Raw genomic sequence first — 26,607 nt, forward strand, 5'->3', positions numbered from 1 at the left:
CTCTCTGACTGATAGCTAAAAAGTGTCCGGGTGCGTAGTGTCCGTTAAGGCACAATATTAAGCGACTAAAAAGTAGCTGATGGCTTTCGAACGACTCTGAGACTTAAAGCTAATAAGCGCCCGGCCTACGTGGTGACGTAATGCTAACGTTGGCATAGAAACTGTCACTCAAGAGGCGTTCGAAAGTCAACATTACGTCACCCAGGCTCTTTTTGGCATCCGGTGCTTTTTTAGCTTGACAGCGCCATCTTCTGTCTGCTATGTACAACTTCTAGCCTTTTATAAGGGCACTGATGTCAGAGGGGGGGATATTGAAGAATCCACTCACGTACTCATGCTTAATGTGTGGAAAAGCTATTCTTCCTTATTGAATTGCCATTTATGTAGGGAAATCCAGAATCAATCTCCAATCAGTGAAGTTAACTAAAGCCACTCCACCAACTGTGCCCCAACCTACCATCGTGGGAACCCTTGACAAATGAAATCAGAGCCAAGTTAACAGTCATAGTAGATGTGCTCTTGGGTTCACGCTGATCGAGGTTGTATTTTAGCTTGACTTGTAGCCTACGCTAGATGACTTGCTGTGACTGACCAAAGGGAATATGGTTCAGTAGCAACAGAGGACAATTTTATCTAAATTGGTTCAGTTACGGATTAAAAACGTCTTCATAGCCCACTAAATTGACTCGCCAAGCTCTCGGCACCAATGAGTTTGCTCAATATGTTTTGTATTTTGTCTTTTTGTCGAAGGCTCAAGGCTCTGTTAATATGGCTGATGGTAAATAGTTTTAGGACCCGAAGGTACCCGTTTTATGGTCGGATTAAAATATCAATGTTACACTGTTGCCGCCCATTACATTTGTATCCATGTTCTATGTATAAATCGAAAAGAGTGGGCTGGCTATGTTTGTGTGGTAAACTATGGCTCATTTCACATAGACCTATAGACTTTCACGGATGGGTTTTCATGTTGCTTTAATACTGACAACCTAACATCAGCTTTCACGAAGTGGGTCATCTTTAACTGTACATATTTTCACTTGAAGCAAGTATTCAGAGACAATAAAATGCTATAAAGCTATGATAAAACTTTTATTACAACGTTTCAATTGATTTTATTCTTTTTTGAAGTATACAAGATTCAAAGCCGGACATTGAAAAAAGGTATATTTCTGTCATTAAAAATGGCACATTTATTGCTACATTACTGTTATATACACGACAGTTCTCAATACCTACTTTATATATATATTTATATATAAAACAAAATGATAACAAAAAACAAACAAAACAAACAAAGAAAAAACCTAAACTGGAGGCACTCTGAAAACACAACAGCAGTATTGTTCATGTCTGTACTGCAGGTGTAAGATGCATGGTTCTGAAAGGTACCTCTGTACTGCGATGGAGACGGCTAGACCACTCATTCTTTCTCCAGCCCAGGACCTTAGCATACTTGCACATGGTACATTTTATCATTCAACTTCTGTGAATATAATTACGTCCATTTATCAGGACAAATGATCTGCTATCACCTTCAGCAAGTTTCACCTTACAAAAGAACAAATATTGAAATGAAATGCAAAATACCGCCTTGTACAATCGGATACTATTAACACCACTCAAAGCTCTGACTTAGAGATGCTGAAAATGTGGACAATGTCAAAGCAGACATAATATTTCAGGGGAAAGAAAAAACAAACATCATTGCAGACTATTCTACAGATTTAAAGGAGGAATTTTGCTGACAGTATAGTATAGTATCAAAGAGATGCTCCAGTTCAGATGATAAAAAAAAGAGGCCCCTTCTACCATCAAAGTTTTACATTTTGAGGTGCTTCGCAGAACACAGAGCTAAAGACGCCCAGGTCTCGCAGCCCAGTAGTGTCAAGAGGCATAGAAATGAAAAAAGTAGAAAAAGAAGGAAAACATAAAGTGGGGATAAAGAAAGAAGTGGGGGTTAAAAACTAAAATAAACTGAACCTGACAAATTTTCCCCACGGGTATTGACATAGGTAAAAGATCATACCAAACTAAAAAAAAAAGACATTTACACATGTTAAATGTTTCATTAGATACATTGAAAAATGTAAATTATTCCATTTCATATTTCCCCCAAAAGCATGAAATGGAAAAATAAAATAAAAATTGGGATGTACCTCTTATCACAGCAACACATACAATGTTATGCTGTTAAAAAATAGACAGAGGGAAAATGTTTTACAAATGAAAGAACATTTTAAGTTTAGGCACTGGTAAGTCTTCACTCTCCAAATACGACCAGTTTCGTCTTGAGAATGAAAAGGCCACTCTTAATATTGAAAGATTTCTTCCCTTTCCCCTCCCCTCCCAGTTCAAAAAATGGTGATGTGATATGTTTTGTTTGCAACACAATGACTGCAACACAAGTCTGTGGTATTTCATGTTTCTTAAAGGAGCATAACAATTGCCGCAGATAACACTGTTGTATCACCTAATTTCTGCAAAAATCTTCCACCAACATCAACTTTACTGGATACCGAAGTTCCACATCGGTGTTATCTCCTTAAGAATGTTGCAGACAAAACTACAACCTTGAAATAAATAAAAAACAAAACAAAATGAGGGCAATCTATATTTGAATGGTACATTCAAAACCAGTTGCATAATTGTATGAGCAAGGCAAAGTCCAGAGGGAAAGCAGTGCCTTTTTGTAGCTACATCACCCTTCCATAAGAACACTTTGATCTCCAATGAATTTAGTTGCAGACAGTGGCATTACTTTTGTCCCAACTTTTCCCACACCAAGAGAACTTGAAACGCCATGTATGGCAACACATTTTCAGTTCAGTTCTTTGCATGGCTCTCCAGCTCCCTTGGACAGTTGTGACCCATCCCCTTGAAATGGGAAAACCCTGTTTCTGTGGTTGAGCCAGTGTGCTTGCTGAAAGTACATCTCTCCCTCTCTCCCTAATCAAATAAAGAGGACTGACTGAATTGATTTGCAGCCTTTCAGGTATGTAATTTATTTTTTATTTTTGATACACTCTTCTTCCTTGCCTCTATGATATATTCTTCATTTCAAACTAATATTTTGACATTTTTGTAAAAATCTACAATGTATAGTCTAACAAAAATATACTTTTCTTATATATTCATATAGGCCTATATATTCAATTTTGCTTTCTGAATGTTAAACCAACATCCATAGTTTTATGTATGCATTATGTGGACTTTAAACTCAGAAAAAAGCAATACATTTGCAATGGAACCTCCTGTTCTGTCTAATGTTAAGCCTAAAAACCTTCCAATTCATTCAGGATTTTGCGCAAACGCAAGGGTAATGGTGAAATGTCCTGCACCTGTCCCTACTTTCTGGAATATTTATATCAACACAACTAAAGAGCCTGCTGAATCCAGTCCACGAAGAGCAATGCTGATAAATCAGCTTTTGTGTTTGGACCGAACCTCCGTCACTAGCCAAGCAGTTATACAAACCAACCATATCAGGCAGGAATTGACACAACTCATATATGAACATATCGTCATATGGGAGAGTAAGAGAGAGAGAGAGAGAGAGAGAGAGAGAGAGAGACTGAGGAGAGGAAGAGTAAGACAACTGAGAGGCAACTTCTCCACCAGGTGGCAGCCAGGGAGACAAACAGTATTCAGTCTGACAGACTTTGAGTTGATCAAATGCCAAACACAGAGCCGTGTGATATCATCAACCAATCATCCAAGTCGAGGGGGGGGGGGGGGGGGAGAGAGATACATGATGGGATGTATACAGGATGGGATGATAGAACAATGTTTGTGCTTTAAAAACTCTGCACTGCTATCTCAGACTAAACACTGTGCATTGACCTCAGGTTGATGGATCCTCATCCAACTGGACCAATGACGACTGTTGCACTGTGGATGGACAGTTCCGTCTTCTACCACTTAGACATCTTGTGAGCAAGCTAGCAGGTTTACCCTCATCCAAGTGTTGGCTAACCTTCGCATGACCCCCTTAGCCACGTAGCTTGGGTCTGCTTCGAGACAATCAAAGCCTCGAGCACAGCTGAGGTCCCTCTCATGTCATACTCTTTTGGTTACACAACACAAGTAAGACTGTACCTTTAGGTTGGGAATGACGCACTACATAAACTTGCTCATCACACAAGCAATTGATAAACAAAATTTGTTCCACGCATGAAAGCAATTTGCTTCAATGTCTCATATATATATGTATATATATATATAGAAAACATAACAAGTAGGCACAAATCCTTGATTAAATTTTGACTTTTTTTGTTAGGTGTCTCTCGTTCAGAGTACCTCTCGGCAGTGAAAATATTGTCCTTTGCGGAAAAAGGACAACTACTCCAGTGCTCCATCCTAATGTGGAAGCCAAAGAACATAAGCATACAAAATAAAGAACAGAAATGAGTATACAAGAGAAATGTTCTTCACATTTGCGCTGGTACTGATGGTCAGGAGTGTGGCAAATAGGCTGTGTCAGTTTTGGCAGTAAGCGTGTGTGCAGACAAAATGGGCGTGTGTGAACGTGCACCTTGTAAATTTCATGGGCAATGCACATTCACCCCAGTATTTGTACACACACGCGTACACACACACACATACACACGTATACACACACGCACACACACACACAATGATGGGGCCGATGGAAGAATAGAGAAAGGCCACGTCTTCTGAGAGCCAAGGAAATTCCATCAGATCTGCAGAGAAGAGACACAAAAAATGTAATAATAATTAACCACACTTGTCATCCCTAAGAGTTGTCCTATGAATCCTGTGCTGTGGCATTGAAGGTCGCTGCAGGGGACTCACCTGGGCTTTACATGTGGCTGACGGGGTTGTGGGCGTCCCCGCCCAGGCCAGGGTGCGCTCCGGAGAGCTGCATGGGAGAGTCCCCCACCACGCCGGACACTTTCTCCTCCTCTCGGCGCTTCAGGCACGCCGCTTTCGGGTTCAGGTTGCGCTCTGCTGGAATGAACGTGAGAGGGATTCTGAGAGTGAGCAGGGATTACCACCAAGTCGGCACTGACAATGAAAGCTTATTCGTATACAGCCGAAAATTAACACATTTGAAACAAATGTAAGGGGGCAATTGCAATGAGGACCTTCACATTTGCTTATTTTTATCCAAAGTAACTACCACAGTACAGCCTGGGCATACAATGTGTTGGTGTGTTTACTCCCTGTACAATTAAATGGTTGAGAGTAGGGATGGGCATTTAAAGCAAAGAAAAATACTGTTTGAAAATCCCTGGGAACCATTTCACAACCCCCCTCCACCTCACACACACACAAAAGACAGATACCTATTCATGCTTTAGTGTTTGGCTTTGCATGTTTCTTCTGTTTGTACAGTAGCATCTAATCTCACAGCGCCACACATGTTCGTGGTAGTGACATGTTCTTCTTCTTCTGTTTTTTAATGCAGGTTGGCAAACAAACTATTCGATCATTTAATGGTATTCAATAACCCATGTCTACTAGTTATGTCATTTCAGAGTAGACCATAGCAAACAATGTTGAGATGCAAGCATGTAACACAGTATCCAAGATGCATATCCAATATTGGCTTTAGGTACTTTTGGACCATGACTATTGAAATATACATACACCTAATGTTGGACTGGCAATGACACTGGCCAAATTAAATTATTTAAATACATGAGAGAGATCATTTCTCTTGGTTAGACTTTATTTGGATGGTCCCCTATAGACCATCTACAGATGCTCAGCTTATAAACAAATGTATCGGTTTATACTCCATTAACTACAGTTTATGGTTAGGGGTTGGGTTTGGTTAAGGTGATATTATTCGGTTAACAATTAGAAAGACTGAACTTGAATTTCAACCACCCATCTGTAAAGTCTGTGGGCGGACTAACCAAATAAAGTGCTACCTCTTTCTTTCTTTCTATCTTTCTTTCTATAAAAACATATAATAAGCCTTTTGTAGAAGAGATTTTTTTAAGACATTGGCATTACTGCACCTCGCACTTGCTGCTCCAGGTTGAGGATGACGTTGACAGCCTGATGGAGTATGAGCAGTTTGGTCTGAGGTTTCTCATTGTTGAGGTGCATCTGGCACATGCGGCCCAGCTCCTTGAAGGCCTCGTTGATGTCGCGGACGCGCAGACGCTCGCGGGCATTGTTGGCCACTCGGCGCTCCTTCTCGCGCTCCAGCTTTAACTCAGGTGGAAGGTCCTCATCGTCCTCTTCTTCTTCTTCTTTCTCTAGACTGTGTGTGGTGGTGGTGGTGGTGGTGGTGGTGGTAGTGGGCAAAGAAAAGAGACATGCATGTGAACAAGCGGAAGGTTGACTCCTGTATGTATACTGCTTGGCTTAAATCTTTGTAGAATTCATCCATCACAAAATAGTCAGTGAGACATAACGTGACTAGACTATATGTGAATGCAACAATTCCAAATGCATCCATTTTGCACTGCAGAACTACCGAGACCACATCATGCCAAAATAAAACTGCAGAGAGATCCTGACACACTATAAGCTTCTCGTAGACATTTGTTTTTGGTAAATATTTGTATATTTGCAGTTGACTAAGGAGTACCTCCTCACTTTGAACTTGAAACAATTATTTGCTCACATTTGAAAATGTGTTCTTATGATCAGTGGTTATGTGCTCAGCTTTTAAGGGCGCCTCTTTACTTTTACTTCAGACTCCCCAGGTAAAGGAAAGATGATGATGGTTAATGATGTGCGAGGCAAGCCTTCCTGAGGGGGGGGGGGGGGGGGGGGGGGGGGGGGGGGGATCAGGGACATGAGCACATTCTCAGGGGAGGTGGGTAACTTACTCGTCTGCTAGGTCTGAAACAGCTGAGAACAGCTGGAGGGTTAACGCATCCTTTCTGAAAATAATATCACAGTTGGGGAGGGGGGGAGCAACATCATGGTGAGAGTCTGTGGGGAAGGACGCCTGGGATGTGCCCAGATGAGTGATGGCTGTCCACTGACATAACATAGCGCCGCTTCAAAACATGCGAAACTCACAGACAATCACAGGATACAGGATAGTATTTGGCTAACCTCATCTACACCCAAACACAACAAGTCCCATCCCTCCATTGGCTGGGGGTGCATTCAGTAATTCAAGCAACATTTTTAGCCACATTTGAGAAATGTTTTAAATTCATCCACCAAAATCACGGTAGCCAGGAACAGGTTGCGCTCCCCTTGGACAAATGTTATCATATAAATGTCGGAAAATAAAATCCTTCTACCTTGCTCGGTGGCGGGCTGCTTTGCTCTCTTTCTTCTCGTCCTCAGACTTGTCTGCTATGGAAGAGTTCTCGTCGTCCTCCTTGTCCTCTCTCTTGATGTCAGAGCTGTTTGAGGAGTGGTTGGAGTGGGTTGAGTGGGTAGAGTGGGTGGAGCGGGCTATGCTCCCTGGCAGATCTGAAGAGAGAAAGGGAGGAAAAGGGGAAAAAGAGGAAAAAAACAAGTGGACAGACAGAAAGAATTAAATGCATAAGATGTCAAATATAAAGACGTAAAATGACAAAGAATTAGACATGGTGTGTATTATTTAGGGCTTTTGCCAGCAGCACACACAGCACAGATCTGCAGAAGGTAGACTGGAGAGAGGACTCACTGGTGAAGCCCTCTGGCTGTCCTCCAGGCTGTGTGGTCCCAGGGGCGTGGTGGCCGTGCAGTAAGGAGTTGCTGGGAGGCAGGCCTGTGGGCTCTTCACGGTGCCCTCCACCCTGACAGGAGAGGAGAGCGAATAAGCGCTAAATCTAAAGCAGCACACCGTACATTTCTTTTAAAAGCAGAACCTGTGTTTTACAACTGTGGTGTACAGACAGGGGTTACATAACTATACCTAAACATACACAGTCTTAGGCAAAAACATTCATTCATTGTCGATACAAAAACGCAACCACATTTAAACTATTAAAACATCCACCCTGCGTTATGTCGATTGTGCCAGTGTCATTGTGCCAGTGATGCCAGCTTATTTTCTTTCCATTGTGCTGCCTAAGCACTCGCACCCTCTTCAAAGGTCAAAGCAAACAAACTTGAAATATTCATATAAGTTACCACATCATCACACATCACTTCGGCTCTCTACATTCTCAGGTCTTCCTTCTTGATCTCTCCATCCTCTCTAACGTAAACGCTACTCTCTCCATGAGGCCGTTTGGCCACTGCTTCCCCAGCACCAGAGGATGTAGATCTCCAAGACTCACCATGGCAGGGTGCCGGTTGCCGAGACTCAGGCCAGCGGCGGCGAAGGCCTGCGGGAGCCCCGCCAGAGCTCCGTTGTGTAGCGAGCTGATGGCACTGGATAGGCTGTGGATGTCCGAATGACCCCCCGTGTGACCTGGGCCCTGGCCCACAGCGTGGCTGCGCAGCACGTGGATGGCCTCGTCCAGACGGTCCTCCATTTTGTTCTGCTTCAGAGGGGGAAGTGGAGGGTGGCATGTCAGTTGTGATGGTTCATGGAAAAAAAAAGTCTTCAGTCTTGAAGTGGAATGAATTATTATGAGGGAAAAGTGTGAGAAAGGCAAGGGGATGCAGCATTTTAGGAAGGCTGCCAGGGAAGAGAGAGAAGTGAGAGTGCGTGCTGTAAGGGTACCAGGGCGTGCAGTCCTCCTTCATAGTTTGGCGACAGGGCGGTCGGACCATTGGGTCTTGGCCACTGTGATGCACCTGCAAAAGACAGAAAGTAAAAAAAAAAAAAAGTGTGAGATGCACAGAGTGAGCTTTTGACAGCCTTTTACAGACCTCACCCAGGACAGTAGGTGGTGCTGTAGCGCTTTCTTTTGCTTTCTCAAGACTCACAACTAGGCTTTCACATGAAGCAGCCCCATCTTTCCAGCATAACACTGTGTTTTCAGACTTAGCATCAATAATCTAGCACGTATTGTGGCATGTGTGTGACCATGCAACAGCAGTAAGCTGCTAAAGGCGCCGTCTCTGAGGAACGGGAGGGGAGCTGTACCTGCAATGCCTTGCGGAGAGCCAACAGGAGTGGAAGGCGTTGAAGGGAAGTTGTTGCTGTTGTGGTCTGATGGGTAAATCTGCAATGTACAACAAAAATGCCATTGAAGGACGACATGAACAAAAATATGAGTAAAGATATAAAACATTTATAAAAATAAAAAACACAGACAAAGGCCTGCTGTGCAACTCACCGAGGCAAGAGCCTTCCCGATCTCATCCCCTGAGCTGTTTGTTGTGGTGCTTCGATTGGCTGTCAAGGACACAACACACTTTTATCAACTCAAGCTTTACACCCACACACACATCCACAGTGACCAACTCGAGACAGAAACACTGAATTCTAACATCCATCTGAGAGCAGAAACACAGGTTACGACGGCGCTGAGAGTGAGGAGTGTCGTACCGATGACGTTGTCGCCGCCGTTGTTGGAGGCCGAGTGGCTGAAGCCTCCGGAGCTGGAGTGGAAGCCGGAGGGCAGGCTGCCGTTTACGTCAGTGCCATGGAGAGGGTAGTTCTGCGGGGACAGGGGCAGTGGCTGCCGCTTCTGCACGAGGATGAGGATGATGATGATGATGAAGAGGAGGAGGGTGGTACAGGAGAGTCAGAGAGAGAAGGGGAGAGGGAGGCACACACACGCATACACACACACACAGGTTAGACCTCTTCACGTCAGCAACCTGATTCAGATTACACAACCTGTGCGTCACATCTCCACTCCAACCTATAATTAGCACAGCTGTGTGACTGTATGGTAACCAACACCCTGTGGGCGGACCGTGGCACGATTGAGGGGGAGAAGAAAAAGCGTGGCGATCAAGTCCGAGGGGGATGTCGCCTTGCGTCCTCACCATTCTGTCCTGGGGGTTGAGGGCCGAGAAGGAGCCCGACTGGCTGATGTGTGACGAGTTCCCCAGCATGGCCGAGTAGCCGGGTTGGCCCAGGGCTCCAGAGGAAGCCCACAGGTCAGGGGAAGGGTGAAGGCCCTCTGTCAACAGAAAGGAGACACACACACACACACACACACACACACACACACACACACACACACACACACACACACACACACACACACACAAACACGAGAGGGCAGGTCATTTCCTCAAGCACGGGCTAAGTAGTTGTAGGAGCTGCATGCCACATGTGACCCCAATTTAAAAAGCACCTCAAATTTCCAAACGAACAGAAAGTAGCGCATCTGACCTTGCATGTAGAAGGAGCCGGGGTATCCTGCCGTCTCTCGACTGTACTCCTCCCCTGATGTAGAGGCATATACCTAGCAGGAGCAATAATAGAAGATATTTATGGTGTTAAATGGTGACTTCTAAAATGGTGCATCTCTGTGTTGGTCTGTGTTATGGTTACAACTGGATCAGTCCTAGCCTGCTTGATAATCACAATATCTAAGCTATGTGAGAGGGGCAATATGAAACTATATTGGGTAGCAGGCACCATATTTCTGCCTCCTGTTCACACCAGTGGGTACGGTGGGTAGGGGTCTGTGCCATCGCCGCCCCGCCACTCCTGCTTTTCAGTGGCACGGCGTAATCCATCCATGCAAAAGGGAGAGAAAAAAAAGAGGAGTGAGCGATGGCCGTGCCACGCTGGGAAACGCGCCACCGAAATCTCAGTGCGCAGCAAGCGCTTCCTCTCTCCTCGCCCAGGTGCCAAGGGAGAGCGCGGCGACACACCGCTACCCGACAGGGCTGCCGGCTCCGGCACAGATCGGATCCCGATTTGGCACGGGTCCACTGGGTTACCTGCTGCTCTGAGCTTCAGCTTCTAACACCCCTAGTGAAACAGCCTCTGCCAAATAACTGACCACTGCCCAGCCTCGTGGAAGAGGCATGCTTTTCAGCTTGTCTTTCCCCACTTACACCCCCCTCCCTACACCCCCCCTTTTCTGTACAACCCACAAAGAGGCGAGCCTGAAGCTCATCAAGAAACTATTTCAGTACGCAGAAGGGTCCCAGGGTCGATTCCAGGTCGTCTACTTCATTCAGCACAAGGCTCGCCGATTAACTACACGAAACATTTTGCTCAGTGGCGAGCTATTAGGGGGATAATAAATAAATGCTTCATAAAAGGGGCTGAATACAGGGTCTTTCAGCCTGTGCCGAGAGAGCTGAAAAAGCTGGTCGGGCTGAGGGGAAGGCATGCAAAGACCCGAGCTTCCTGACACGAGAGCCCATCACTCACCATTTTGGCATGTGTGAGGAAGTGTGTGTGTGTTTGTGTGTGTGTCTGTGTGTGTGTGAGATGGTTTTGGGAGGAAGGTTGGGGGGGGGGGACTACAGCAGCAGAGAATGCAAATCCAGCAAACTGCGTTTTTTTCTGTAATTTGATTTAACAGGGAGAAGTGGAAAGGGAATGGAGAGATGCACTTCTAATTACAGAGCCATCTGCCTGTTCCTGGACCAGGTCCAACTCCACAGGCAGCTGGGCAGAAGAGAGCGGAGGGGTGGAGGGGCTGGGAGAGGGGGGGAGGGAGGGGAGAGGAAGGGGGGGGGGGGGTGAGATGTTCTCTATGAAGGAAAGGGAAAGAAGGAGGAATGAGAAAAAAAAATAAACTGGCTGATGATTCTAGGGGAGATGAAACTAGAAAAGGATGAGGATAGAAAACTGTGAAGAGGGGGGCGGTGGAGACGAGAGTTTCTTTATTTCGCTTCTTAAATGGAGATGGATCTGACTGGAGAAGTGTGGGGGAACCATTGTTGTGTTTGGGAAGCGTACAAAAAGCTCCAACAATGGCCGACCTTCCACAGAGTAGTTCACCACCAATTCTGCTGAAAAGCTGCAGTACAAAAAAAAAAAATGGAAACTGCATGAAACTAGCAATTTTCTGGAGAGGAAGAGGGATCTTTGAGAAATTACCCCAAAATAGGGATGAACTTTATTCTGAGGATGAACAGAAGACACCAATCAAGTCATATATCCACCATGAGAAGAAACATAATAAAGGATAAGCTTTGGAAATCTACACTAAGGGGGAATGAGCGGTCTGCCCATCCAAGGGGGTGGGCAGGCTGGCAGAGAGAGAGGCAGCATGGACAAGGGTAAGAGGGAGGGAAGGAGGGCGGGAGGGAAGGGGTAGGTGGGCAGAGGAGAGAGAGAGGCAGCACGGAGAAGGGTGAGAGGGAGGGAAGGAGGGCGGGAGGGAAGTGGTAGGTGGGCAGGGGAAAGAGAAAGAGATAGATAAAGAGGGAGGAGGGTGAGAGAAGAGCAGGGGGATGGGGGTGGGCAGAGAAATAAAGAGAGAGAGAGAGAGAGAGAGAGAGAGAGAGAGAGAGAGAGAGAGAGAGAGAGAGAGAGAGAGAGAGAGAGAGAGAGAGAGAGAGAGAGATTGTCAGCTGGAGGAAGTCGCCATGCAGATCGGGCTGAGGAGAAGCGGGGGGGGGGGGGGGGGCTGGAAGACCAGGGCCAGTCATTAATCTGGGCTTAGGGACAGGCTAAGAGGCCTCAGGAACACACCGATTCACAACTGGGTCACCCGAGTGGGGGGGGGGTGGGGGCGCATCATGTGGTGAGACGAGGGTGGTGGTGTGTCCGTGCGTGACGGGGGGTGCCTTTAAATATTACAACATTACAAGACCACGTCTCCACACAAACATGCCTGATCCACAGCTGACACCAAACAATACGAAAACAATGAACAACCCACCACCACCACCACCACCACCGACTTACCACAACGCCAACACAAACCACCTTTTCCCTCCCTCTTGCAGTTACATAGGCTGAGAAATATGGACAATATGAACTGTGTTTACATGACTATATCTTATGACGATTTTATGACCCTTTTCTGAATAGGACATTTTTCAGCAATGGCTAATTGGAAGACATAAACCTGGAGGGGGGACGGGGGGGGGATGGCATAATTGCCTGCCAGATGCCATTCTATGTAGTGATTCATGAAGTTAACACATCAGGGTAGCACTACTGTTTTTCTTTTTTGGTAAACCAACACAGACACACAGCAGACACTAGCGTACTGTTCAACCTACATCTGTCAGGGCTTGCGGCGTGTTAGCAGAGGGCCCCTTGTCACCTAACTTGTGATGCTGAACATGGAGAGCGCGTTAGCATTAGCTGCCAGTGGACTGCAGAGAAGAGCAGAGCAGAGGAGAGGGTACTTACTGAGGAAGGCAGGCCTGGGGGTTTCCGCATCTTCTTGGGCTGGGTGTCTGTTTGGAGATGGGGATTGGGGAATGGATGGAGGGGGGGTACAGAAGGGGTTGGGGGTGGGAGTGGGGTTTGTGTGTGGAGGGGAGGGAAAAGGGGTAATAACAAAAGCTGTTGACTGAAAGAATCCTCATTTGCATCATCAGTGGCATCCTGGCGTTAGTTTACACATCGCTCCGAGTCAAACACAAAAACGTATCGTTGAACATTAGCAAAACCATTTACACGATGTTACGACTAAACAATAAAGGCTCATGCTGGGGGGATGGAGCTGGTGTGGGGCATTACAAACATCTGGTGAAATGAAACTCAAATGGCCCTGGCTACATGCTTGGTAAGAAGTGAGTTACTTAAAATAAATAAATAAATAAATTAAAGTAAATGTGAAGCTTTAAAAGCAAAGAAACATAGTTAACTCTACCAGCACAATGGCAGAAAAAATTACTAACTAAAAAAAATGAAATTCAACCACTCCACACAACTTTCTTTAGGCTGTTAATTTAGACATCGACTGCAATGTAGCTGGTTTAATAGAGGGACTTCCATGCCATGGGTTCGAATCTCAATAAGCCATGGTCAAATGTATGCATGCATGCATGCAGGTCTCTTTGGACAGATTTTGTCTGAATGAAAATATACATTATAAGCCAGAACAGATATCTGCGTCTTACCCAGGTTTCCATCTGAGGGCCGCCTGCGGAGGTTGTTGGGATATGACTGATAAAACTGGGAGCTAGACTTCAGGCCAGAGGGAGACATGGCATCCGGGCTGGGCATCGCTATGTCACTGGGAAGGAATCCCGGCTGCACAAAATCACATCAACAGAACCAATCACGATAGAGCATGTAACGTTGGGGAAATAGAAACATCTCAAAACACTTGATGATGTATTTTGCATTTGAAGACAGGGCAAATTGTACATGGCAAAATGTTGATAATGAATAATTCCTACTGAAAGTGTAGAGCAGGTTTAATGGTCTTACCTGTCCCCCAAAGGAGCTGTATGGCACCCTTTCATTCTTTCCTGTTTAGGGAAAAGACAAAGAGTGAGAATGACTAGGGTCAGAAGAACAAAGGCTTAGTACTCACAGTGTGTGTACTCAGTACTGAAACCCTACAGGTGATGAAACAATTACATGGCTAAGTAGAATTTTCGTGTGTGTGCGTGTGTGTGTGTGTGTGTGTGTGTATGTATGTATGTATGTATGTGTATGTGTGTGTGAATAGGCCTGAAAGTGAGAAACAGGCGGGCGGGCACAGGAGCGGGGTTATGAAAGTGTAAACCTCCCCCAGCTCAAGGCACTCAGCTCAGCTGCCGAGAAGCTGCTGGCCAGGCCAAACCCAAGGGAGGCTCTCTGCTTCAATGCCCTTAACATGCCCTATGTCCCTAACACACAAATTCCCCCCACATACACACACACACAGAAACACACCTTCTCTTTCCTTTGCACACAAATACCCTCTCTTTCCCTTATATGCAAACACACACAAACACAGCCTTTGCTCGAGATGCATCCTCCAGTAAGTATTTACAGTGCTGTCTGCCTAAGAGTTGCTGAATTGCGGCATCTCTCAGGCAGAGATTCTCACGATGAGCTGAGTGTGACCTCACAGGCTGATAAACCCACCGGCAATCCCTGAGCTGAGGAAGGGGGAGGAGAGCCCATCATGCTCGCTGTAGTGGGAGCCATCGCCGTAGCCCTGAGAGATAGAAAGGGGGGGGGAGAGAGAGAGAGGGAGGGAGGGGAGAGACAGAGAGCGGGAGAGATAAAGATAGAGACAGAAAGGGAGAGAAAAGAGGGAGAGAGAGAGAGAACGAGTGAGAGGGAGGGAGAGAGAGAGGTGATAGATACAGAAAGGGAGAGAAAGGAGAGAGATAGAGTGAGGGACAGGGAGAAGGAGAGAAAGAGACACAGAGAAAGAAGTGTGAGAATGTGGGAGTGAAACACACACAAAGACAGAGAGAACAACAGAAAGAGAAAAATTGAAAATGAGAGAGGACCACAAGAAAGCAAGAGGAGAAGTGAGAGAGAAAGAAGAGAGAAGAAGATGTGAGCACTGTGCACTAAAAATACAACACCCATGATACTCATTTATGAGAACAAAAACTACACAGCTCGCAAATTAAAGGACACTTCAGTTTATTCCCCCTCAAGGACAAGACTAAGGCACAAATAAAAACAAGAGTTTTTGCAAAAACTGGTCTTTGACTTCAAACTTCTGAAAATGGGTTCCATAGTGAAACCTTTTGGTAACGGTGAATGACACGGCCCCAACTTTATCCAATCACGTTTCAGTCTCCGTAAAGCTTCAGTTTGATCTCCGCTCTCCAAAGGCTTCCCCTAATCTACTTTTGATTGTCAGACACATCATGGTAATCAGCCAATTTGGTCGTGATCTATCAGAAAAATCAGCGACCAAAGCCTTTTTTTGGGTTTGTTTGATACAAAGTGACTCTAAATTCTAGCAACCTTACGCAGAGTGAGTTCACTTCACTGTTGAAATTCTGTTCGTCCAAACCATGTTGATGTTTACAAATAAACAACTTACAGGATTTATCTCGTGTCGTAGTGCCATTGCTTCGATTATAACCGTATGCAGTTGCAGGTATAACTTGCAGAATAGGTTATGCAAATATATATATATTTTGGACATATCTATTGGCGTTTTACTACTGGCAATTTTGACACTGTTGAGCCGAGCCGGGCCAAGCTAATTTGCATTTTCATTACAAGGTGAATGTTGCCAAACTGCACCGCGCTAATTTTAGACCTTCTCCTGAGCAGCCATAACATGCCGGGTTCACCTCCAAATGTGCAGAATGATGTTGAGGACACCATCATTCAGCACATGCCATAGTGTGCCTGCATTCATGTATATCAAGACATGTATGAAGCAGATCCAGTTAAAAAGTTGAGTCTGGAAAGTCTGAATAGTAACCCACTGCCCACTGACATTTCTACCACAGTGAGTGTGTTAAAGGAATGACTGAATTAACAAAATAAAAACGTATTCACTCATTGTGACACGTGGTATAAACATCTAACAAATATAATAAGAAACAGCTAAAATTACTGTCAGCAAGGATTAAAACTTAGATATAATGGAATCAATTTTAACCAAGCAACATCCGTTATCTTTGACTAAAGAAAGTATTACTTGGGATTGTTGGTTTCTTTTTGACTAAACTAGGTATTTCCTTTTTGTGATAATGTCATACATACCTAAATAGAAGTATGTCAAGTGGGGTATAAACGGGAAAAACTAATGTCACGCTATTAGCCACGGAGTTCTTAGCCTCCACTTAGTGAAATATGTTTGTATGTCAGGACTTCGTGGCGGCCGTTATCCCTACAGACACCCTCTCAAGCGAGTAGACCCTGATGCATGGAAATGCAAATCCAGGCTGTGTTTGGTCAACAGGCTAAACTGAGTGAAGCTGCACCGAGTGGCACCATTCATATAAAAAATAAAAAAAACAGCACTAGACCCTATGGGAGTGGGAGACCTGGACCTTTTCTGAATGAGGAGGTCACACTTACCCGTCCCTGACTGAAGGCGGGGCTCTGTTCTCCAGGGCCCCAAGACCCAGAACTGCTGCGCTCATCTAAACCTGGAACAAACACAAACACACAATATGAGGAATGGATGGAGGAAAATGATCTCTGGATTAAAAAAAAAAGATGACAAGTACATGGTACTGTTAGTTAGAAGAAATACATAAACCACATACAGCCATGCTTTGCTTGCCCCCTCCCACCTCTGTCCCACAACCACACACACACACACACACACACACACACACACACACACACACACACAGTACTTCTCTCGTTCAGATCACAAGCTCTCTCTGAACCCAAGCCAAGTCATTGTTATGTATCTGAGGCTGGGGGCTTGAAACCAATACACAAGTCTTTATGCAGGCACCAACATCCCAAGCCTATCAGAGGACATTGGATGGGTCTGGGCATCCCAGAGAAAGCACAAATCAAGCGGAGATTCAGCATTGGCTCCGACTGAACGCCATCCATCCACTTAGCCCCCGTTGCCCACACAAGACAAATGCTGCGCAGTTTCTGCCAAGCCGCAATCATGTCAATCAACTTGGCAAAACATGTTCCGTCTTTTCCTTCTTTATTTATTTATATTTGCCGGTTTTTCAAAAGACCATGGCAGAGAACGCAAGCGTTTTAAAGAGCGGCGGAGCAGAAAGCTCCTAATAACCCATTCCCTTCTCTCCTGTCTTCCGCGTTAATGCTACCAAAGCTCTCTGGAGACACACAGCTTAATTGCATCCAGATTTGCATAATTGTGCATATTAATGTGGACGGTCTATGAATATTCATAGATCCTTTCGCTTTTTTTGGTGGGGGGACTAATTAAAAATGTGTGAGGGGACAAGGCTGAGGAGAGGGAGGGGGTCGGTTGGTTGGTTGGTTGTGGTCTCCAGAATGCACGGCGGCTGAGAAGCGTGCATGTGTGTGTGTGTGTGTGAGCGAGAGAGTGAGAGAGAAAGAGTGATGAAGCTAGTGGAGCAGAGCATGCAGGCAGGCGACATGCGCCCTGACAGCGGTGATCTATAGAGCCTCCTCCAGCAACGCGGCGAGCGGGAGGCGAGGGGGGTGGGGAAGGAGAGGAAGCTCTCCGCTTTACTGAGTTATTGTCAGAGAAACGAGAGGCCGCATCTCTGCGACAAAGCACATGCACAAACACACACACACTATGACTATGACAAATACGGCAGGGCTTGCCTCAGGGCATCAGACTATCTGGCTGGCTACGGCCATTCAATACGATCCTTGCTTAAATTCTAGATGCTCGTTCCGATACGTTAATCCTGCTGTTGGACGACGGCTGTCTCGGCGTTTGAAACCAGAGACGGGGGCAGATAAAAGGGAAAAAAAAGGATGCACTGGCTCTTTGAGCAGCCCCTCCATCAGAAGGCACTTAAGCCAGGTATAGAGTCACACAGGCAGAGACTGACATTATGTGTTCCTCTGTTGAGAAACCAGGACAGCTACGGCAGAGCACAGGAAAAACAAGAAATCTGTCAATGAGGATTTTACACCGCTTTGTTTGAATGCTCACAAAATATAAATTACCCTGGAGCTTAGTGGTAGGCCTAGGAGTTGGTTAAATTACTGTAAGAACTAGGTAGTATTTCTGCTGTACCCATAACTACAAAGAAGACCTATGTGGTGTATGATGATGAGAACATGTGTTTTTTGGGTGACAGACTTGTAATTAAGCACTATTTGGCAGCACTAATGCATTAATCCTCGCTTTCAGGTCAACAACACTCCAAGACCCTGTGTTAGTGCATGCATTATTAATTGCTAATATGTGCATTCAGGTTTAAGAAGGGAAAAAAACACAACTAACAATCTGGAGCTAGCCATGTGCTGTTTACAGCAACTGATAGCAATTTTTTTTTTTTTTAAATGGACAAAAGATCATGGGATCCAGAATCATTTCAGGATAGTTTATTAACCTTCACCTATAACTATATTTGACCATATTTTTATACGTATAAAAAAAAAAAAAAAAAAAATCATGGGGCCATTAGTCATTCCTAAAAGCTGTAAAACACAACTGAAACTCAGTTTCATTTTGCCACAACTCTAATGTCAGATCTTCAAGCTGGAGCGTTTATTAAAAACAAGACAACGGGTGCCAGGTCATCCAGAAGGTGATGAGTCTCTTTAGAGAGTGTGCGCCCGAGAGTGTGACTGTATGTGAGAGAGAGAGGGAGCGGGAGGGAGCGAGAGCGAGAGAGAGAGAGGGAGAAAGAGAGGTGTGATGGTGGGGAAATGGGCCTGTCCTCAGCGGGTGACAGGAACGGCAGCTGCGGAGGTGAGCGAGGGGACGCCTGGCAAAGCCATCATGGTGTGAGTGCTCCCGCGTAGCCACAGCTACATCCCTAACTCAACCCCAGCTCCCGCTCCCTCTCCCTCTCCCTCTCCCTCTCCCTCCGCTCCCTCTGCTCTGCTTCTACTGCTCGCTTCAGGCCACAAGGCCCAGAGCGCAGTGAGGCAGGGGGCGGGGGAGAGGCAACGCCGAACACAATTAGCACCCCTCTGAGTACTTTTGTCTGGGACAGATGCAGACTGGAAGGCCGCTGCAGCCCAGGTTGGGGCATCTCGGGGGCCGTTCCCGCACTGTTACACCTCCTAATGGATAGGCTGTGACATCACAGGCAGAGGCCAGACTTGCTTGCTTTTTTTCCCCCCTCCTTGTCTGACATCACTTTTTTTCCTGTGACCCACTTTGCTTTGTCTTTGCTCTCCTCTTCTTAGCTCTAACTCTTTTTTTTTTGTCTCGCTTTGAACATTACAGGGCAAGCGGTGTGTGTGTGTTATCTACTGTACATACTACGCCGACACCTCAGAGAAGTTTCTCCCCTTTTAACGAGTTTGAAGATGTAATCTCCAAATTCTTCACTTTTCCAAATCAATATGCATACGTCCCAAACAACCCAACACTTCAGCAACAAACAATCCGCAACAAGTCGTACATCCTACAGGCATGTTTGGAAGAGACACCTCCTGCTCTATTTTGACCTGCCCTGGCTGTGGATCTCAACTGAGCCTTCCCCCAGCTTTCCCAGCTGAGGCGGAGCAGCTAGCGATCCTGCTCAGTGTCTTCCCACACGACGGCACTGGCTGCATGCTGGGCCCGTGAGCGGCGACAGAGGGGATGGGGACATGGGGGGGCCATTGTTTCATCGGCGAGCCGTTTCCTGCTGGTCAGTAGGGGAATAGGGGCTCTGTTGTGTTGGGGGCGGAGTGTTTCACACTCCAAATGGGGTGGGGGGTACCCTTTTTAAATCCATAAGCCTTTTTGTGTGTGTGTGTGTGTGTGTGTGTGTGTGTGGAGAGGGGGGGGGGGTCTCAGCTCCCCAAATGATTGCCCTGAATGGTATTCCAGGGAGCATGCCAAGAAATTAGGGTGTAAATTTCACACCTTCAAATAATACAGGTCAACCACAATGGGATTAAGAGAGCGCAAAATGAAATCTTTCCAGGAGGTGGTAAGCAATTGTACTTCTAATTGAATTGCTCCTTCTACGAACAGTGACTTGTGCTGGCCTACACCTCATTCACAAGTGCAATAGGGGAGACTGTGGCCATGAGGACCTGCACTCATGCTCCTGACAATATGAACAATAAACCCGACGTGAACGCTCAAAGATTATTTCTCTTGGGGCCCGTGTCAACAACAGATCAGTTCATAAAAAGACATGGAACACAGCTTTCCCATGGGCTTTCTCTGACTGAACCATTATAAACAGTAAACAGCGAGGGAACAAAGCTTGCAACAATGTGTAATATGCCAACGTGTGCTCTGCTTCCGTTCTTTGAGAAAACATTTAGATAAATGTTCATTCAGTACTCTACTCCAGGCCGACATCCCACACTGCAGTCTGTTCACCTCACGCCCACTCATATTTCAATCCAGGCCTTGTCCATGTACCCAGTGTTCATAGACCAAATTCCAGGGCTGTGGACGGAGAGGTGTTGTCAGCTGCACAAAATGTTCAAAGGAAGCGAAACGGCCTCGAGCCTTGACTTTGGTGTGCCATTTTGGACGCATAACAAGAGGAGAGACCAGAAGAAGAGGGAGGGGAGAGCGCTGTACAAAAAAAAAAAATCGGAGAGACATGCAACAGCCTGCCCTGTCCTTCTCTGACTGCAGAGCAGACAGATCAAAGTAACCAGCGCTGGGGCTGGGCTGCCCACAAGTCCCTGGGCTAGGAAGTAAAGCCCTCACGAGAGCCAGCGGTATTCCCACTACCCGCATGGACATAACCGTGAAGGACATGGGACTTCTCAAACCCGCTGCTAGGACTACAAAGGTGCATTCTGCTCAAAACACTTTCCCCAAACCGACCAGTGCAAATCACAGCAAGCGAAGCAGGTGACCAGAATGATGCCACGGTTACTTTTGAGGCATGCTTGTGTGAGCGCGTTTAAGGACTTACCTGAGACACTAAATTGACTGCTGGCGAGTGTGATTGGTCTGTTCTTTCCGTTGGCCACTGGGGGTGCAAACATCTAGAGGAGAGAAAGACATGGAGGGGGGACAGTTAGCGGGAACATCACAACATTTTAATTCTTTTTAATTACATTTGTGGTTTCTCGTGTTACAGAGAGCAGCAATGGTGAACTATAGCTGTGGTGAAAACAGACGCCTACATTGGTGATTACTGCCCTGCTACCTAGGATGCAGTGAGAAATTGGAGTCTCTTTATGAGTTTGTGAATGTTCACAACATGGCACCACTTGGAGTACTGGGAAGTGTTTGAGCGCCTTGTCAGTGAAGACTGACATAAAAAGCCTGCATAATATAGTATCTGCCAAAATAGCTAGACAAAGTGAAACAAGTGACTCATTTACAGGCAAATTAGCATGTTCATTTAAGATAATTCTTTTATACGTTTCTCCTTAAAAAGCTAATTATGTCGGAGTTCACAAATTAGTTTTCAATTATATTCATTATGCTGGCACACATTGTGAGAGATTAATGGAAAATACCACAATTTTATCTTATGTTCTGGAAAACATTACTATAGACGCCAAATAATAAAAATAAAAAAAACCTACCAATTCCATTAGTCTCGAGTCTTCCCAAATTGGTTTGAACGGTTTTGTTAATTCTCTGATATATTACTGAAAACGAAGAATAAATGTTTTAACAATCTGCTGTGTCCTTAGGCACACAAACAGACATGTATGCACATGTGAATTAAAATCTGCCAGAGAGATTTAAAAACCCACACTGAGGCTTGTTCTCCTAGGCACATGGAAAGACAGAGTGAAAACACACAGGGTTTTTGCCCTCTTGGGGGCAATGGACGTGTTCTGTTCTTCCCACTGGTTTTGAGTCCTAGAAAAAAAAAAAGAATCCCTTTGCATGCCATTTGAATGCTGATCATGTGCTTTGAATACTTCTCTGTCAAGCAAAGCTTCAAGGTGCTCTGGTCACCCTGTTCCATAAGGCATAAATAATTACGGGAGCGAAGGAGACGCGCTGACAGATTGAATACCAGCGACTTGTAATTAGTTGTTAGATTGTAATTCATTTGGGTTGGCAAGCCTGATTACAAGTATTTTCATAATTAGGATTCATAGCCTTGCCATTGCCGAAGATGGCAATTTTCCATAACAATCAATTAGGCCAAAGCAGGCCACTCAGTGAAAACAGAGATTATCACTCTATCTGTGCGGCAGCCTCCTCGTTCCTGCTGCAAGCCACGATGCCAGAGATACCCAGCCAGCGTGGCCACCATCATTGCAGGAGAGAGCAGTGTGCCCACATTGGGGAGGGTGGGGGAACAAGACCAGGGAAGGATCAGCATCAGCTGAGAAGCTGCCCCCCTCAGTCCCCGATCCCTCTCCACCTGCACAACTGCCAACCCAGCCATATTTGCAATGTGGTGGCATTCAGGAACAATACAGGGTGACCTGTACCTTTGGGCCAAAGACGCTCATTGTTTTCAAGACGTGGAATCACAGAGTTGATGAGTTCGCTACAGACAAGGTCGGGCTAACTTGTGGGAAGTGTTTAGGGGCTATTCCCCATGGATTTCCTCAAAAGCTTGCGCAAGCAAAACTTGTCAATGGCACCGTGCAAAGGGTGGTGAGGTGGGGTGGGGCAATCTGACTGATTTTTTTCTCCTCTCTCCTCCTCTCTTTTTTTTCGCAAAGATCATTACGGACGGTTCAGAGGCCTCACTTTTCTCTTCTCCCAAAGCTGGCCCTCCCTCCCTCACTCCCTCCCTCCTTCCTAACCCACCCACCTCCCGACAGCACTCGAGCCCTGGTCCTACACCCTTCCCCCACTCTCTCTTACCGCACTGAAATCCAGGAGGTCGTTGAGTTCCTTGTCTGTTTCCACTGCAGCCATTCTCTGTTGCTGCTCGTTCATGCCCCTCTGTGCTTAAAAAACCCTATGAGAGAGAGATTCACATATGGGGTAAACTGACTACACGGAGCGGAGCAGAGCAGAGCAGAGGAGAGGAGCGGAGGCCCAAGGCCATAACTCTGGAATAGCAAACATTGGTAGATAGGTCTTTCGTCTTACCAAGGGGGATTTGTTGCTTTTTTTTTCTCCTAGACTGCAGTGCCTCAACAAAAGACGAGTGAAAACTGTGCAACAGTCAACCGTGTGATCATGTCACAGAAGAACAACTGCACTGACTGACTGACTTAACCAACATTGTACACAAAGTGAAGTAGATTATGGCTTCAGTAAGTGATGGCTAACCAGTGTTAAGTAGTTCTGAAAAGTTCTAGGGGGCTCAGAAGTCACCTTCTACGTTTCAGCCGTGTCAAACAAAGAGAGTGCTAGCACTTGGCCCTCATGGTCACAAAAGCACACCAAGTGGTTACAAAGATATTTGATGCTTAACCCTTCCTATTATTGTACACCTGTGTGGAAACAAACAAAAATCACCACATACTACTGTACAACCACAAAACAGAGGGGACATCTTTATTTATAGGAATTCTGGTCTGAATCCTTGTTAATGCACAGCTATCTCCAACATGCCATATGTGACACTTGCTGGCCTATACGTACCTCCACACAGGCCAAAACAACATGGTAAAGTGAATAGTACCAGATATGTTAGCTTTGCTGTAAATGAAGTTGTTGAGTATACAAATTCAGATGTACTACCACACATAGGCATCAGAGAACATATAACTGAGGAAGTCAAATGTCGAAACAATGACAGGTGAATGTGTGTTTAATCAACGTCTCTGTAACATCCACTGGTCACATAATGAAAACTTATCTGATCTATGCTACCATTCAGATGGTGTCATACAGATTAGTATCTGAACAGACCAAAAGACTGTGAGAGACAGAGCTGCAACACAATCACATTTGTTCAGAAATAACAAGAATTTTCACAAGGCTCAATAAAACAGATGGCATCTTGCCAGCCACACACCATAAGACATTTTAATTAGACTGGCATGTGCCACAAAACACAAGGTATGTGGGATTATAAAAACTTTGCCCATTAGTTGTAAAGATACCACAAAGAAAATGCCCAGATGTCAACAGGTGGTTTCCTATTTTCCACAATTCAATTCAAGTATTGCACGCTTGAATAAACTCACAAGGCATTGAGTTCAGACTGAGTATGAATGATTTAATCCATTTTCTGTGTTGCTATCTTAGTTAATGTTGAGGCACTTCCTCTGGTTCTCGAGATGCCAACGTTAACTGTGGGGTCAGATGCTGCCCGGGAATATCTCGGAAGAGCTCTTTAGATATATAACCAGTGAAGGTTCAGACAAAACACACTTCGTAATTCACGAACAACAACAACAACCCACAAGGTGCGCCATCCTACCAATAAAGATGAACTGGATGACAATAGACGGTCCTTTACCATAACGGTTGACTAAAAATAAGTGTGGACAGTGTTTAGGATGTGCAAATAGCATTTAGATAATAACAAAACAATAAATGTTATTTAAAGTCATTGGTTTGAATCAATACACGAGGCCACGGAAGGTTCCAATCTGTCAAAACAACAGCCTTCCTCATAATTTGACGTTAGTGGTTTGCGTGCAGGCCACGACTAGGCTATCGCGACAAATATCTAAGGTCAATAGATTATACGGTAAAATACGTGAAAATCATAACGAAAAAATAGACTCATTTGTCCATTTTAAGTTCGTTCTGGCAGCGATTTTATTTTATTCAGGAGATGTGTTATCTTTCTGGCGTTAACACAGGCCTATACATCGAATAACACTGCCAAACCTATATTTGCCAAATTACACTACGCTATATGTAAAATTACAAATTTAGACCTAAATAATCTTGGGGATTCAGATAATTTTCAGTAGATCAGTGGAAACCATGCACAACAGAAGACGGGCCAAATAAAATAGAAGGCTACAGGGAACGGTCAACCCATTTTATTAGTAGAATAAGCGCAACTGTTGCTCCTCGTCAAAAGGATGGAACACAGCTGTAACATGGAATGTTTGCTCTATAACTAATCCTAACGTCGTTACTAAGACCTCGATGATTTCTTTTTAACCCCAATAGGAATTGTACAATTGCTTACAGATATTTCTACGGACTAATAATTCCATTAAATATTTTGCGAGGGAGCTGGAACTGCTTTCGCGATTGGAACGATGTTGAATATTTATTCCATGTTGTAAAGTCATTCAATTCTGTCCACTGCCATTTCAGCCAATAAGCCAAACGTCTGACATGGACAGCTCACGTTATAAAGACATTTTAAGTAAAATACTACCATAACGTTCTTATTGTACATAGCTTAACATAGCAACTGACAATTTCCACATCAACACATTTTGAATCCAAGTAGACTACATGTGTAACAGTTAAAGTGAAGCTGTTGGTCTAAAAGAAATTGTATTTTACATGTGACACAGATTGGGTACAAACGGAAACAGTGTTGACAACAACACTTTTCTAGGTATTAAACACAACCTCGTTAAAATATCTAACTTTCACTCCAGAGACTGAAATTGAGGAAAGAGGAGGAGATTGTGGGGGTTGGGGCCATAAGGAATTTCCTGCCAAATACGCAACAAAGTCAGTATTATGGTTCTACTTCTAAGGAATTAACGCTATGCTGATGTGAAATAGAGCTATCGGTCACTTACTCGTGCATAAGACTAGCCTACTTCGACATACATCAAAACTTGGGCTGAGACTTTACGGCCCATTAGTATACATTTCAGCTAACGTTAAACTGTGACCGAATTCATAATCCAAAAGATACGATTGGTGGCTGTTTCAAAAGTCACACTCTAACAGTAGTACGAAAATACAATAATCTATTCAAAGGTCAAATCTCTAAGAAAGTACAACTCCAACATTTAATTTCCAATCCATATCTTAACAGCGAACAAAGGAGTGGTTTCCCTCATGGTAGGCTTGGCGCAGAGACCACCTCAACAACACCACTAGGCTGGACTCACCACCTTCTCTGCCACCATACAAAAACTTCACATCCCCCACTCACAGAGGCACGCATCCCCAAACTTGAGTTATTGAGGCAGAATAAGTGAAACGTTCAACAATAGACCGCATACTTAACTTTATCATTACCATATAACGCGATATGATATTGATCAACTAACATTTGACAGCAACAGGAGAGTTTTACCTTTCTTTTTCAAACGTCTGACATCCAACAGAGAAAAAGAAAGGCTGAATCTCGCAGGAAAAACACATAAAACTTGGGGAGAATTTCAAGCTCTGCGTCCGAAAAGCATTGGGAAGCGCTGCAAGAAGTCTTCTATTGCTCCACGACCTTGCTTCGATAAGCAATCCGCGTGATAAAACAATGTTACCCGTTCGACTATAAACAGTCTCCAGTTGCCAGACTCACGACTTCCTTTTTGTTGTTACAATTGTAGCGATTTCATTCTTCTAGTAGACATCTTAACCACCT

The 26,607-nt window shown here is 44.9% G+C and overlaps 1 protein-coding gene across 5 annotated transcripts; it reads right to left on the reverse strand.

Moving 5' to 3' along the window:
• Positions 1-1,108: 1,108 nt before the first annotated feature.
• tcf3b (transcription factor 3b) lies at positions 1,109-26,607 on the reverse strand. 5 transcript variants are annotated; one of them, XM_080832099.1, is made up of 21 exons: positions 26,320-26,607; positions 23,004-23,100; positions 21,133-21,205; positions 16,691-16,761; positions 14,777-14,849; positions 14,132-14,172; positions 13,819-13,951; positions 13,103-13,149; positions 10,166-10,238; positions 9,814-9,950; positions 9,368-9,509; positions 9,156-9,214; positions 8,963-9,041; positions 8,597-8,670; positions 8,208-8,411; positions 7,610-7,721; positions 7,239-7,413; positions 6,813-6,866; positions 5,991-6,238; positions 4,816-4,968; positions 1,109-4,703 (listed from the first exon to the last, which is right to left on the reverse strand). In XM_080832099.1, exons 2-20 carry the CDS (start codon positions 23,076-23,078, stop codon positions 4,823-4,825), a joined length of 2,016 nt encoding a protein of 671 aa, XP_080688225.1. In that variant the 5' UTR covers positions 23,079-23,100; positions 26,320-26,607; the 3' UTR covers positions 1,109-4,703; positions 4,816-4,822. The 5 variants fall into 5 exon arrangements, with proteins under 5 accessions (XP_080688225.1, XP_080688223.1, XP_080688222.1 ...); XM_080832097.1 differs by having other exon boundaries at positions 4,816-4,971; XM_080832096.1 differs by having other exon boundaries at positions 8,208-8,414.

Source organism: Sprattus sprattus (assembly GCF_963457725.1).
Source record: "Sprattus sprattus genome assembly, chromosome: 2".
Classification (NCBI taxonomy): Eukaryota; Metazoa; Chordata; class Actinopteri; order Clupeiformes; family Clupeidae; genus Sprattus; species Sprattus sprattus.